Source organism: Monomorium pharaonis, chromosome 6, assembly GCF_013373865.1.
Source record: "Monomorium pharaonis isolate MP-MQ-018 chromosome 6, ASM1337386v2, whole genome shotgun sequence".
NCBI classification, from domain to species: domain Eukaryota; kingdom Metazoa; phylum Arthropoda; class Insecta; order Hymenoptera; family Formicidae; genus Monomorium; species Monomorium pharaonis.
Window position 1 is genome coordinate 27,534,313 of NC_050472.1, and position 13,253 is coordinate 27,547,565.

Consider the following 13,253-nt stretch of genomic DNA (forward strand, 5'->3'; position numbering starts at 1 on the left):
TTGTAACTTATCTTACTTATCGTTTATATATGATGACAATTTAAAGTTTACGTACAGCTTTATCAGATAAAATTGTATAGAGAAAGAGAGATGCTCTAACTTATATCATCTATACTATATCTCCATTCGAGTATCCTATCGCTAATTTTAAAAGCGTTCCAATTATCATCAATCTTTGGTGCCTGAGATTTAACATGCACAGCCTCGCAAACTTCCTTAGTATCTTCGGGCATGAAAAAGTTGGAAAGTTTTGGTAACATATCCTTCTCTTGTGGTTCTGGATCCTTACTTCGCATAACGCTGGAAGGTAATTGTTTTTCATCTATGCTCAAATCTATCAAATTTTTGTAAATTGTCTCATCCAATGGAAAATCAAGTGCTGTGGAAATCTATGATGGAAAAAAAGAAAAGGAAAAATATACATACACACATTTATAAACGCGCGCGCGCACACCACACACGCATATATGCTCATAGAAGGGCAATTTACATAAAAAGATTTTTACCTTTCCATTTAAAAAGGTTTTTAGCGTAGCTGGCAAATGACTGATAGCTGTGACAATCTTTTGCTGTTCAAGTTCTTTTAGCTTATTAATAGTACACATGATAGAATTGTATTCTGGTTGCATCAAATCTTGTACAGGAACATCTGGTTTAATGACATGTCTTTTACTTGCATCATCACCTGTTCTCGCAGTATTTTGCTCTTTGTGAAAGACTCCTGGTCCTACAGACGTTTTAATTTTAGGACCTGTTACATTACGCAACACAATCTTAACTGGAGATGTTTTATTTTTTACCACAGTCTTGTAACGTGACATGAAGCAGGAGGTTGAAGGCTTTGTATTAAAAATTTTCCCTCTGTTCGTACAATTTTTTGCTTTTTTCACAATACTTGGTGCAGATTGTAACTTTGTCATTTTTGGTCTCTTAAAGTTTTGAACATTTACTTTTTGCATACAGTTATTCTTTGTGTTTGTAAAAAGTTTAAATTTCTCTTTAGTAAGCGATTGCATGTCTTGTTGGAAATTTTCAGTTCTAGTCTCGCTTACATTTTTATTAGATATAACCCTTTTCAACGGTATACCTTTATTTTCTTTCCCCTTCTGTCCTAAACTCTTTGCACAGACTTTTACAGCGTCATCTCGCAAACTCTTATCAAGTTGCAATATTTTATTGCAACTTTTCTTTGTATTCCAGATGGCATTTACATCACACAGAGTAGTCATATCCTCTACTCTTGGCATATTTTTCTCGGACAGAGACACGTTTTGAATATCGTCACAACGTGACGAGACATCTGTATTACAATTGCTCATAAATATAGCTTTTTCGGCATTTGTCGACTGTTTTCTAAGATCTACAATTCTAACAGGTTTCTTCAGAGATACTATTTCTCTGATTCTTGGACCATTTGCTCGCAGAACTGCCTGTTCTTTAACTGCTTGTTCGAAAACCTCTCTCTCCACATTTTGCGTATCGTCCCCCGTCGAAAATTGATGGAATCTAACCTTCGGTTTTGGTCTTGAAATTACTTTAACATTATCCGTCTCCGTCATACTATCCGTGAATTGACAAATATCCCGTGATCAGCGATGAATCGTTGAACGAATAATTTGGATATAAATATTCGGAGCTTCTTATATAATTCATATAATAGTCTTGAAAAGTAAATTTCATTACTTGTTATGACAATTCACTGAAGAAGACAGTCAACATTTTGGGGGGGAAAAAGATCTAATCTTTTGTAAAATATCTTAGGCCCGGTTCCACCAGAGAGGAACCTGAGAGCGGCCTTTTTCGTGCGACCGATATTTCTTCTTCTTCTTCTTATCGCCCAATGGATTTCTGCCCCTCGACCGATATTTGACTAGCATCAGCGCCAAACGTGGATGTAAAGTCTGTTTTACATTAATCGCAAGCAGCTAGTTGCGACTTGCGACATCCAATAGGCGCTTAGTTTCTAGTTAAAGCTCAACATTTATTGGGTGTTGCAAATTGCAAGTGGCGACTGCAATTAATGTAGAACGGGCTTTACATCCACGTTTGACGCTGATGCTAGTCAAATATTGGTCGCATGAAAAAAGCCGCGGTGGCCGCTCTCAGATTTCTCTTTGCATTCACGTTTGGCGCTGATGCTAGTCAAATAGCTGTCGCACGAAAAAGGCCGCCCGCTCTCAGGTTCCTCTCTGCGCGTACCAAGTGCTCGGTGTAACGTGTAAACTAGGCAAGAGTCAAAGAGGTCAATGATTAAACGCGTATAGCGACATCTCTATAGACAAAGCTTCAATTTAAAAGATCGTAACGGCTTGACAGGTGAAATTATTTAATGTTTTTTTATTAAAAAACAAGCAATTTAAGTGTTGCGTTTGTTTGTTAAATACGCATACGCATTAAAAAGAAAGTGGACCAAAGTGGATTGGCTTGTATGTAATAATGAAGCCAGCGTAAGTATTATAAAACTAATATTGTACTTGGGGTATCCTTAAGTGTTTTGAACGTAGAAGCGTTCAAGTTGACTTTTAAGTGTATGCGCTTGTGAGACCGGGATGGAGATCTCAAGTGTAAATATATTGTACAAATCCGTTCCAGACGTTCAAATACTCCAGCTCTTAAGCCAATCGGTCGAGCGAAAGGATCAAATACGATATCTAAAGATCCTGTGCAAGTTTATTGTCGTTTAAGACCCATGCAATCTTCAATGGATGTATCATGCATGAGAGTTACATCTGATACAACAGTTGTGATAACGCCTCCGGAATCGGCAGTCAACTTTCGTACTATAACTAAAGAGATACAAACGACGTTCAGTCATGTATTTACATTTAATGTGACGCAGAAAGAGATATTTAAAATGGTCGCCCTTCCTTTGGTTGAAAATCTTATTCACGGGAAAAATGGTCTTCTCTTTACATATGGTGTAACAGGTAGTGGAAAAACATATACGATGACTGGAGAACCCCAGGATGCTGGTATCATGCCTCGGTGCTTGGATGTCCTTTTTAATACTATTGCTAATTACCAAACAAAAAAGTTCATTTTTAAACCAGATAAATTGAATGGTTTTGATGTACAAAGCGAGGCTGATGCTATGCTGGACAGGCAACATGAACTTCACGCAGGTCTATCTGTCCAAAGAACTGGGAGATTTGGCAAACAGTAAGTTCTTTTCCACCTAAAAGCCATGTCTGTACCGTTACCGTAAGAAATTGAGCAATACGATTGGTTAATTCACTTGACTACAGCGAATTTGAGCAATATGATTGGTTGAAAGCTTACGGTTACGGTTGTGGAAATATACATGCAATGGCCTTAATATGTAACTTCTACAGATATAGATAAATGTTTTTAATACTATAATATCCAATGATTTCTCTCCTCCCCTTCTTGTTTTATATCTCAATAAATCTGCAATAGTCATAAAATAGACAATGATGGAGATAGTAATCCAATGGTACTTCACAAACATAACAAATCGCAAAATGTGATGGTTGAATCAGATAATGCTTACTCTGTATTTATCACGTATGTTGAAATATACAATAACAACGTATACGATTTGTTGGATGAAGATTATATCAGGACCAAGTAAGTATGTGTATGCATGTGTACATGTGTTTTGTGCGTATGTGTGTTTGTATTAAATATTTGCTATTTCATAATATTTAAAACACTTTTATAGTATAAATTTTTATTTGTGTACTTTTATTGAACATAGGACATTGCAGAGTAAAATTGTTAGAGAAGATGGTAACAAAAATATGTACGTACATGCTGTCACAGAAGTTGAAGTAAAAAGTGCAGAGGAAGCTTTTGAGCTATTTCAACGTGGACAACGAAAAAGACGTGTTGCACACACGGCATTGAATGCAGAGTCGAGTAGGTCGCATAGTGTTTTTACCATCAGACTTGTACAGGTAATCTTATTTCCATTTTCTTTAACATTTCTTACATCTTTACATTAGATTTTTACTATCTATAAGTACAATCGGTTATAGCTGTTTATCCACTTTGTAGGCACCTTTAGATTGTGAAGGTGAGCATGTAATGCAAGACAAACGAGTAGTGTGCATAAGTCAATTATCTCTAGTAGATTTGGCAGGTAGTGAGCGAACAAATCGCACTAAAAATACTGGTCAACGTTTACGAGAAACAGGTAACATTTTATTTTGGTCAATTGCCAAAATTTATGAAAGCCTTCACATAAACAACGAGCACATAATTTTGTAGGAAATATTAATAACTCTCTAATGACTCTACGATCGTGTTTGGAAATTTTGAGAGAGAATCAGAATCAGAATACAAATAAAATGGTTCCTTATCGAGACTCCAAGCTTACACATTTATTCAAAAACTATTTTGATGGAGAAGGACAGGTCAAGATGATAGTTTGTGTAAATCCAAGAGGAGATGATTATGACGAAACAATTGTGTGTAGTAGAATAAAATACCTGATTATATAAATATACAAATATAATAAAAAGAAATACAAAATTTTCATTAGATTATTTAATATTATTTGTATCTAGCAAGTGATGAAATTTGCGGAAATGACTCAAGAAGTTCATGTTGCGAGGTCTAATCCTGTAAAATTGGACCTCGGTCTGACTCCTGGCAGAAGACAAGCAAATAAGGTAACAACTGCAGTTCGAATAATATTTTATAATTATAGAATGTGTAGAATCCACACGCGTAAATACAAGCATTTTTACTAATCTTTCAGATATTCAAAGAAGCAAGAGGTAAATTGGAGAAAGAGGGTCGACCAGAAGCTGCTGATTTAATCATTGATTTAGGCCTAGTCTACAGGTATTGAAATTTGATGTTACAATACAAATTCTTTTTCCCTCCTTTTTACTTGTGTTTTCATAAATCTAATCGAATTGTCATGAATTTTTTTAAATTTTAGTTTGGGCGGACCATTTCCTCAATTGAAAACTGTTACTTCGGATAATGATATAATACAATCTTTAATACACTTCTTGGAACAACGAATCAACAAGCGCAACATACTTCGTGCGGATTTGCAAAAGAAACGTGAGATATGATTCAATTTTAACTTTTAATTAGTCTATAATAATAATGACAATAATAAGATATATGCGTTTTACTTATAGAGGAGGACTTTAGACGGATATTAATGAGAATAGAACAAGAAAATGTAAAATTAAACGTTGACGTAGCTTCGTTAAAGGCTGCAAATACACAACAACAAAAAAGAATATCGGCATTAGAGGGACACCTCTGTGAAGCAAAAGAGCAAATTTATGAACTTGTATGTAAATTAAACGATGCTAATGAAATGGTACGAAGTTTACAGCAAAAGGTAAGTCGAATATTGATTTGTATGCGTGCATGTGTCTGTTCATATAAAATTCATATTAATTTAAATAATACATATTTGTACATAGGTGAAAGATCGAGACTTGGCATTAAATCAACGTTTAATAGATAAGCAAAGAGTGAAGCAGAGATATAATACAAAGATGCAAGTCGAGACAGATAAAATGAATAGAGAGCTAGAGGTAAAACTGCGTCAACAGCGTGAACATCTTCAGGTAATTATTCGGACTTTATACTTTGTACGTTTTATTTATTTTTAACTTTTATGCATTTTAATAATAAAGATTTAATATTTTTCATTTAATATTATTTCCCATTATTTAGAATCAAATGAAGGAGAAAGAAGACAAGTTACGATTGGTAAAACAAATTTTAGTCGACGATAACGATATTAATCTTGCAATAACAGGAATAAATTCGAAGGAAAAAGTTTCAGAATTAACAACAAGAGTAGTAGTCAGTTCAGATAAAGAGGCCAGAATATCACGAAAGGTTATCTGTGTTATACAATTACTCTCTTCTTTGAAATTTCTTTCTTTGAAGTATATAAAATTGACAATATGCAAAAAAGTATCTGTATAAAAGTTGAGGAAGAAAGTAAACAACAAGGATAACAATTTTTTTATCCATAGGATAGAATACCAATTTCAAATCCGAAGTATAGACGATCGCAAAGTGCTGACAGATGGATCGATCATAGACCTCAGACCCTTGTGCCAATCGGGACTGTACTGCAACCAATGATGCAAAGACGACGTAGCGTGACGCAACTTACTTCCCCAAAAGAGATTACGGATGGCGCATCTAGATATTGCCTTGTCGCACAAGAGCGCGATACAGATGGAGAACTTGAGACGAAATTATACAAGGTTTTGTAATTTATGTATTCACAAGAATTTTTATTATTCGCAATTTTCATGATTTCTTTATTACACTTTTTTAAATAAAAGTTGATCTTTACAACTTGATTTTTCTTTTAAACAGGGCGACATATTGCCAACGAGTGGTGGTGGAGCACAAGTGATATTTAATGATATGGAGTGTTTGAAACAATCGTCACCGAGGGCGAGGAAACGTACTGGACCTCTAAAAGAAGGAAAGGATCAAGTAGATAGTATTTCTACGTTGACGCACACAGAAACGAAAAGACCAAGAGTAATTGGCCTCCGTAACTGAACGTGTTACATTTGCTCAATAGCACAGGGAAGACGAAATATCCAATATATTTTTCTTTGTATTATTATTACAGCACTCATACAGCATGTATAACAAAAACATATGACTTACAAGGGAACCTCGCGAACTCGAAAATTCAGATTTTAATGAAACTAAATGTAGAAGGGGCATAAATGTAGAAGGGGTGAATACATGAATTTAGAAATTTTTAGTTGGTGCCCAAAAACGGTTTGAAGAGGTGAAACCACCCTTCAAAGTTGAGACAATTTTTGCGGTTTTTCGATATATCGTAAATTAAACAAAATATTAAAAAATGTTTTATACGAAAGTTTTACAGTATAAATACCTTTATTTAACTATGCTATTTATTAAAAAAAATTTTTTTTTTATAAAAAAATTTTATTTTTTTCCGAAAAATGAATAGCGTAGTTAAATGGAGGTATTTATGTTGTAAAACTTTTGTATGAAACATTTTTTAATATTTTGTTTAGTTTACGAGATATATCGAAAAACCGCAAAAATGTCTCAACTTTGAAGGGTGGTTTTACCTCTTCAAACCGTTTTTGGGCACCAACAAAAATTTCTAAATTCATGTATTCACCCCCTCTACATTTATGCCAAGTTTCATTAAAATCAGAATTTACGAGTTCGCGAGATTCCCTTGTTAGACATGTGATATATTTGCGATGAGATATATAATTGTGAATCTTACCTTTTTGTTAAGTAGTACAGCGAAATAAGTTGCTTGATAATTTTATAATGTTGGTGCTTTGATCGTCTATTTCTGGAAAGATTTTTCGGAGAAACAGCTCAACTTTTTCCAACTTTGTTTTTATGAATAGATAAATCCAAGGACCTTAGCTTCACCAAGACAAAATATAAATCAAATTAATTGACTGTGAAAGGGTCAAAGGTCTTAAGGTCAATAAAATTTCTTAAAAGTTTTTCCGATTGCAACAATTTTTTCGCTACACTACTTACATCTGTTTCAAAGAATATATTTCTTGTGCTATCTGATTGATATTGCAATCTTTATATCGCAATGATTTTTATTGTTTTTACAAGATCCAACAGAACAGCATTTGTAAATCTAATATTCGTATGGAATGGCTATTACGGCAATAGCAAACGTATGACAATCTATGAATAGTATTATACCAATCATACATATGTATATGTATATCACTACAGTCTCATTAATTATTTAAACAGGACGCTAAAAGTCTCAATGTAGATATAAAAATATATGTATAATTTTAGTATGAGTTGAACTTGTATATGTTATGATTAATTAAATTGTAAAGATGTATGCGGACGAAGGGATGGATCTGGTAACGAATTATTACCCGAGGTATTTCTTCTTAGGTTTAAAAGAAGACTTTGCTCCGAGCTACAATTATACAATTATACGACGTGCAATTGCGGTCAAGTTTTTTCCAATAGGTTTTCCACTTGTTGCTATTGTAACTTACCGATTCATTAGAGTTTCATTGCTGTTTTCCTTTACAAACATTACCAATCCGTATAAGTTGTGTTTATCCAACATTCCATTGTAAACTAGCAAGTCATCTACTAGTATCTACAAATTGCAAATAATTTTAGTATTGGAGAATTATTAATATACACATAAATATTGTTGCAATTTATTTCTCTTACTGCAAATTCTTTGACTCTTCTTTGTGGGGTTTTCCCATAATTCCAGATCTTTATCATTGATACTATTATGGGATGGTAAAATATTAAATACACGCGATTTGTCTGAGAAAAAATGCATCAGAAACATTATATTAATTAGAGAATACTTATATTTATTACAATATAATTTAATTTGGTTACTTGTCCAGGAAGTATAGGAGCCAGCCAGGCATGCCGTCCGTCTCTAGTATCATTTATACCATCGACGAGTTTATCCGGCGTACGAATGTCGTTGTCTATCCCTTTTATTATATTGACGCTTTCTGGAAATGCGGCTATATCTGCAGCAAAATATATAATGAAATGAAGGTAATTTACAGATGTATATTATTATTTATAAACTTTTTCTTTTATCTCCCTATTTTTTGTTTTCTTAGAAAAATGAAGTTGATAATACTATTTTGTGTGTGTCGCGCGCGCGCGCACATATGCATATAAATTAAACATACTGTCTGTAGTTAATTCGATTTCGTTTCCATAATTGTCATACATCTGTATTCCATTGAGGCCAACATAATAAGAGTCGCCCCACGTAGAGAAAATAATTATTTGATAAACGAATCCGCGCGGCATCGACGGAGCTTCATAGTTGGAATCAAAAGACTCTTGTTCTAAAAATTGTTAGTTTTGTTTGACATGGATATTTTTAACCAATATATATATATATATAGATGTGTATCTTGCCTTTCTTTATATATCTAATGATATACCTTCGAGCGATTCAACCGAATCGGAGATGAGGCCCGAAAAATGTTGTCGAGTAGGTGGATTAACGAAACAAATTTCTTGAACAAAATCATAATGGCAAGATCCCGGCGCGCGTCTTAACAGGAACCCGTCAGAATTTTCGTCATATAATTGTTTGCCATCTATTTTAATAAGCATCTGCTTTACCTGTGCAAAGAGAATGTATCTCTGTCTCGTTTAATTGATCGTTGCGATTATAAATTCTCTCTTGCGCTCTTAAACTGCAACGTATACTTATGTATCTTACTCCGCAATAAGACAACTCCAAGGATGCATTGTAATTCCAAATTCGCATTCCTGTTAGATGCACATCCGTATCGAGAGCAATGGTTATCGTAATCCTCTTGTTTAATGTTACATTCGCTAGCCACATGTAATCCATTTCAGTAGTAACATTGTGTCCATTGATCAATTTCGTTAAATGCGTATCGGTTGCGTCACAATGCAAGTTGGTACTTGTTAATGGGACTGCTGTACCTTGATCCCCGATTAATTCTATACCGGTGAGTCCTACAAAGATTGATGCCGATTTGTTGTCGAGTGCACAAATTGTAGCACTAATAACTCGATTTGCTTACCAATCAAATGTTGTAAACCCCAGTTAGAAATGATAATTAACTGAATCTCTCTGCAAGATAGAGCGGTAAGATTGATATCGTAAATTTTCTTATTGATATTCAAGTTTGAAGAATTCTCGATAGGATTCTCGTTAATTTTACATCTCGCTGAGATAATCTACAAAAATTTTACCCTTATTGTAAGAGTGCATATTATTGTATCGCGCGCGCGCGCGCACGCATGCCCCCCCCCCCGCCACACACGCACACACACACACACACACACACAAATTATACTTACATCATTGATCGTTGTGGCCGTTATAGGGCGAATCATTTCTTGCTCTTCGTAATCTGACGTTCCATTATTGAATTCTATGAAAGTATTATCATGTTTTGATATCAATTCCAGAATGTTTTCGTCCGTCGTAAATAATATAGTCTACAACAACCAATATTTTTATGCATTATGTATAAAGTTAATTTTCAAAATCTTTGATTGTTATATAGTATGTATTTTATTATTATATTTATTTGTTATTATTATATACACATTATAATATATTATATAAAAGAAGTAGACTGAGAAAGAATAAGCATCATTAACTGTTTTGTTGATTCAATAGATCGTTATGTGTGACAGTAACATTTACAATTAACTAATATAAAACTTTTATGCAATTATTTCATAATTTGATTTATTTGATAAAATTACTTACATCTCCAAAAGAATCGAGACTACCCACATCATCCCCTGAAGCTTTAGCAATTTCTCCGTAAAAGATGATAGTATCATTCAATTTAATAATAATATCTTTGGCTCCTCTAAAGGAATGTATTCTAGATTTATTATAATTCTGAAAGAAGAGGAAGCAGTTTTAAACTGTAATTGTACTTTTACATCCACAAATGCACATTTCTATGTCTATAGGTCTTACTTTACGAGTTTACTTAATGTGTGTGTGTGTGTGTGTGTGTGTGTGTGTGTGTGTGTGTGTGTGTGTGTGTGTGTGTGTGTGTGTGTGTGTGTGTGTGTGTGTGTGTGTGTGTGTGTGAAGGTACATATGTGTATATATATGTATATATATATATATCCTACCCATATTCTGATCATTGCTACAGTAATCGTGAATTCAAATATCATGTAAACGTAATGATGGTCACCATTTGAATAAGGTGTTAGCCATAAATTTGCATCGTCTCTCGTTCGATTAGTGCCATTAATTAAATTATTTATAATATAAGGATTGCGATCATTGTTTTGATCGTACGATTGATTAACGCTTGTTGTATTTGCGCGTATCTCTTTTATTCTGGCTGGTTCTCCGGTATTTGAAAAGATTTCTATACCATTGAGGCCTACATAATGTTTGTCACCCCAGGTAGAGAGAATATCAATAACCAACGAGTCTCCGGATGGTAGTTCGGGAATAATAAAATTTTTGTAAAGTTTATCTAAAAATTTAAATAATTTTATTTGAGAAAAAATGTAAGACTTGACTGTCATGCTAATCGTGCCATTGTACCGTTATGGGAATCTTAAACATTTTTCAATTTTAGAGGTAGAAAAAGATTAATAAAAGTTATGGTTTTACTCTTTTGATTAGCTTTTTCGATTGTGGTGCAATTTTGATCGAGTTTGACTTTTTTCATCAATTCTCTTTCACCATCGTCAACTAGATTTTCAGTAAAAGTAACGCTTTTTAATTTTTACCTTTAATAGCAATTAACATCTCTTCTACTTCCAACAATTTTCACAAAAAATTGAAAAATGTTAATGGCAAAAGAATAAAAAATACATGTCGAAATATTTTAGCATCTCTCACTATAATAGAAAATTGAAGAGAATATAATCTTATCTGAAAAGTCAAGGCGTTGACGTGAATAAAAAACTAAAAAAAATTATTTAAAACTCGGATTATAAAGATTTAAAATAGAAACTCTTGTGTTTTCTACATAAGAGTCTTCTGGGAATTTAATTTAAGTTATGACAGTCTTAAATAGACAAAGAACGATAAATTCTAATCAAAGACTGAAAATTAAATGTACGAAAATTCTATCAAATAAGTTCAAAATGTATTAAGTAACGGTTAAATTTATTACCGTTACAGTTACAAGGCAAAGTAACGCCCCGTTTTGTTATCAAGAAAAATAACTGTAATGGTAACAGCGTAACAGTAACACGTTACCTAATTACCAAACCCTTACTTATAATCATATTACACGACAATTTATTATTATATATTTATGATAAAGTAAAAATTCCACTTCGGCGTCCAAAAAAACAAGACAATAAAAATTCCCCGAAACAGATAACGCGTTAATGCTTTATGTTTCTACAAGTATAAGATATAAATGTGCAAAAGCACATGTGAATGATTGCTCGCGCATATAAAGATGATGTTAATCTGCCCTTGGCAGATAATTATTTGAATGAGATAATTTAACAAAATAATTTTTCAAATAAAGTAAGATATTTTAAAGAGTTTCTTTTATATTGACCAGATAATAATTTTAGCTTTCCTTCGTTATGTTTGATAAAATTGGAATTGTTAGGATAATTATCATCCGACAAATATAACCGTGTATCTGCACGATTCGGAACATTCAGTATTTGATATTCAAAGGAAGATTCTTCGTGAGCCTTTGCGTTGTTATAATTTTCGGACGGCAAATACATGCTGTGTTTTGCCATCTGTTTTCTCTCCAAGTACGCATCCAATCCATAAAAATCGTCCTTTGTATGTTTCGTATTTACTACGGCAGAACAGGCGCGTATTTTTTTCTGTTTAACTTGTTCACTCTTTGGTGTATTTGGCAGTGATTTGCTCGTGGGCGTTTGTAATTTGATATTAGCATCAAAATAAAGACTGCTTAAACTTGCGCTAGGTTCATTCATTCTATAAAAAAATAGCGAAAGGAAATTTAATCATCTTACAACTGTATACTCTTGAAAAAGTTGTCTAGTATCGTATGTTATTATAATATATGTAGATGCTTACGTATCGTCATCTTCTCGTTTGATGGTGATATTTTTAAAATAATTCTGATCATCAATTAAAAATGTTTCCATTTGCAGCGATTTGGCATCGTTACTTATAGTAATTTTTTCTATATTGCTAATATAAAGTGTATACGAGACATGAGAACGAAAGGTAGAGAACAATGTCATAGTTATTCTTAAAAAGATGAAAAATACACATGAAATAACTACATACTCAGACATCTCCAACAACCACGATGGCATTTTAAGCATGGCAGCCAAGGGTGCAGTTTTAGTCTCTGTCTTGTCACATGTAACATTATCCATACTTTATTACTTCTTACTTCGTCGCTGATAATGTTGTCGCATGTCACAGCTCAAACTCACTTTCAACAATAGCTTACCACACACATATATAAATCCGTTTTATCGAAAAATTGTCAATAACAATTTTTTCATGTTTCAAAAATTTATATATTAATTTTTATGACTGAATTACACAGATCTCAGATTGTTTAACTGCTTGTTCAAGACTAATAATGACCGGTGAAAAATACTTATCCATTGTCAGCTCGCTCGATTCTTGCTTTGTTTGGTATTGTCACCATAGAAACCTTTCTAATGTATGTAGAAGCTTATGCACGAAATTTTATATTAAACTGTAATGTCTAAGGCGCGCGTGCGCACTTGCACGACTACTTATTATGTTTATCCCTATATGATAATAAAATAAGCCAGTTTGCCGAATAAAA

The 13,253-nt window shown here is 33.3% G+C and overlaps 3 protein-coding genes across 10 annotated transcripts; 1 reads left to right on the top strand and 2 right to left on the bottom strand.

Moving 5' to 3' along the window:
* Positions 1-95: 95 nt before the first annotated feature.
* LOC105833179 (kinesin-like protein KIF23) lies at positions 96-6,700 on the top strand. 4 transcript variants are annotated; one of them, XM_036288484.1, is made up of 15 exons: positions 103-307; positions 2,402-2,447; positions 2,593-3,159; positions 3,418-3,588; positions 3,719-3,917; positions 4,018-4,156; positions 4,231-4,430; positions 4,530-4,634; positions 4,724-4,809; positions 4,910-5,037; positions 5,118-5,326; positions 5,412-5,558; positions 5,668-5,835; positions 5,976-6,212; positions 6,328-6,700. In XM_036288484.1, the coding sequence occupies exons 1-15, from the start codon at positions 232-234 to the stop codon at positions 6,517-6,519; spliced, it is 2,670 nt and encodes an 889-aa protein (XP_036144377.1). In that variant the 5' UTR covers positions 103-231; the 3' UTR covers positions 6,520-6,700. The 4 variants fall into 4 exon arrangements, with proteins under 4 accessions (XP_036144379.1, XP_036144377.1, XP_036144380.1 ...); XM_036288485.1 differs by lacking the exon at positions 103-307 and adding an exon at positions 2,140-2,316; XM_036288486.1 differs by lacking the exon at positions 2,402-2,447 and having other exon boundaries at positions 96-307.
* Positions 312-1,845, bottom strand: LOC105833183. Its single transcript, XM_036288504.1, has 3 exons — positions 801-1,845; positions 507-727; positions 312-389 (listed from the first exon to the last, which is right to left on the bottom strand). Exons 1-2 carry the CDS (start codon positions 1,557-1,559, stop codon positions 629-631), a joined length of 858 nt encoding a protein of 285 aa, XP_036144397.1. The 5' UTR covers positions 1,560-1,845; the 3' UTR covers positions 312-389; positions 507-628.
* On the bottom strand, positions 6,227-13,233 carry LOC105833180 (katanin-interacting protein). 5 transcript variants are annotated; one of them, XR_004963722.1, is made up of 15 exons: positions 12,521-13,233; positions 12,021-12,418; positions 10,618-10,973; positions 10,238-10,375; positions 9,820-9,960; positions 9,540-9,696; positions 9,209-9,471; positions 8,925-9,129; positions 8,664-8,825; positions 8,356-8,495; positions 8,176-8,277; positions 7,992-8,098; positions 7,866-7,909; positions 7,232-7,380; positions 6,227-6,429 (listed from the first exon to the last, which is right to left on the bottom strand). XR_004963722.1 is itself a non-coding variant. In XM_028189325.2 (14 exons), exons 1-14 carry the CDS (start codon positions 12,826-12,828, stop codon positions 7,807-7,809), a joined length of 2,460 nt encoding a protein of 819 aa, XP_028045126.2. In that variant the 5' UTR covers positions 12,829-13,220; the 3' UTR covers positions 7,533-7,806. The 5 variants fall into 5 exon arrangements, 4 of the variants coding, with proteins under 4 accessions (XP_036144383.1, XP_028045126.2, XP_036144381.1 ...); XM_028189325.2 differs by lacking the exons at positions 6,227-6,429; positions 7,232-7,380 and having other exon boundaries at positions 7,533-7,909; positions 8,925-9,108; positions 12,521-12,637; positions 12,737-13,220; XM_036288490.1 differs by lacking the exons at positions 6,227-6,429; positions 7,866-7,909 and having other exon boundaries at positions 7,233-7,380.
* Between the last annotated feature and the right edge of the window lie 20 nt (positions 13,234-13,253).

Bases quoted from the DNA above. Each gene is read 5' to 3' on its own strand.
- LOC105833183 (XM_036288504.1), bottom strand. From the start codon at position 1,559: ATGACGGAGACGGATAATGTTAAAGTAATTTCAAGACCAAAACCGAAG. The intron at 728-800 runs GTAAAAAATAAA...AAACGTCTGTAG, and splicing joins TGTCACGTTACAAGACTGTG to GACCAGGAGTCTTTCACAAA.
- LOC105833180 (XM_036288488.1), bottom strand. From the start codon at position 12,828: ATGGATAATGTTACATGTGACAAGACAGAGACTAAAACTGCACCCTTG. The intron at 8,496-8,663 runs GTATGTTTAATT...ATTTTGCTGCAG, and splicing joins AATCGAATTAACTACAGACA to ATATAGCCGCATTTCCAGAA. The intron at 7,910-7,991 runs GTAAGTTACAAT...GTATAATTGTAG, and splicing joins AATGAAACTCTAATGAATCG to CTCGGAGCAAAGTCTTCTTT.
- LOC105833179 (XM_036288484.1), top strand. From the start codon at position 232: ATGAAAAAGTTGGAAAGTTTTGGTAACATATCCTTCTCTTGTGGTTCT. The intron at 3,160-3,417 runs GTAAGTTCTTTT...AATCTGCAATAG, and splicing joins ACTGGGAGATTTGGCAAACA to TCATAAAATAGACAATGATG. The intron at 4,810-4,909 runs GTATTGAAATTT...TTTAAATTTTAG, and splicing joins GATTTAGGCCTAGTCTACAG to TTTGGGCGGACCATTTCCTC.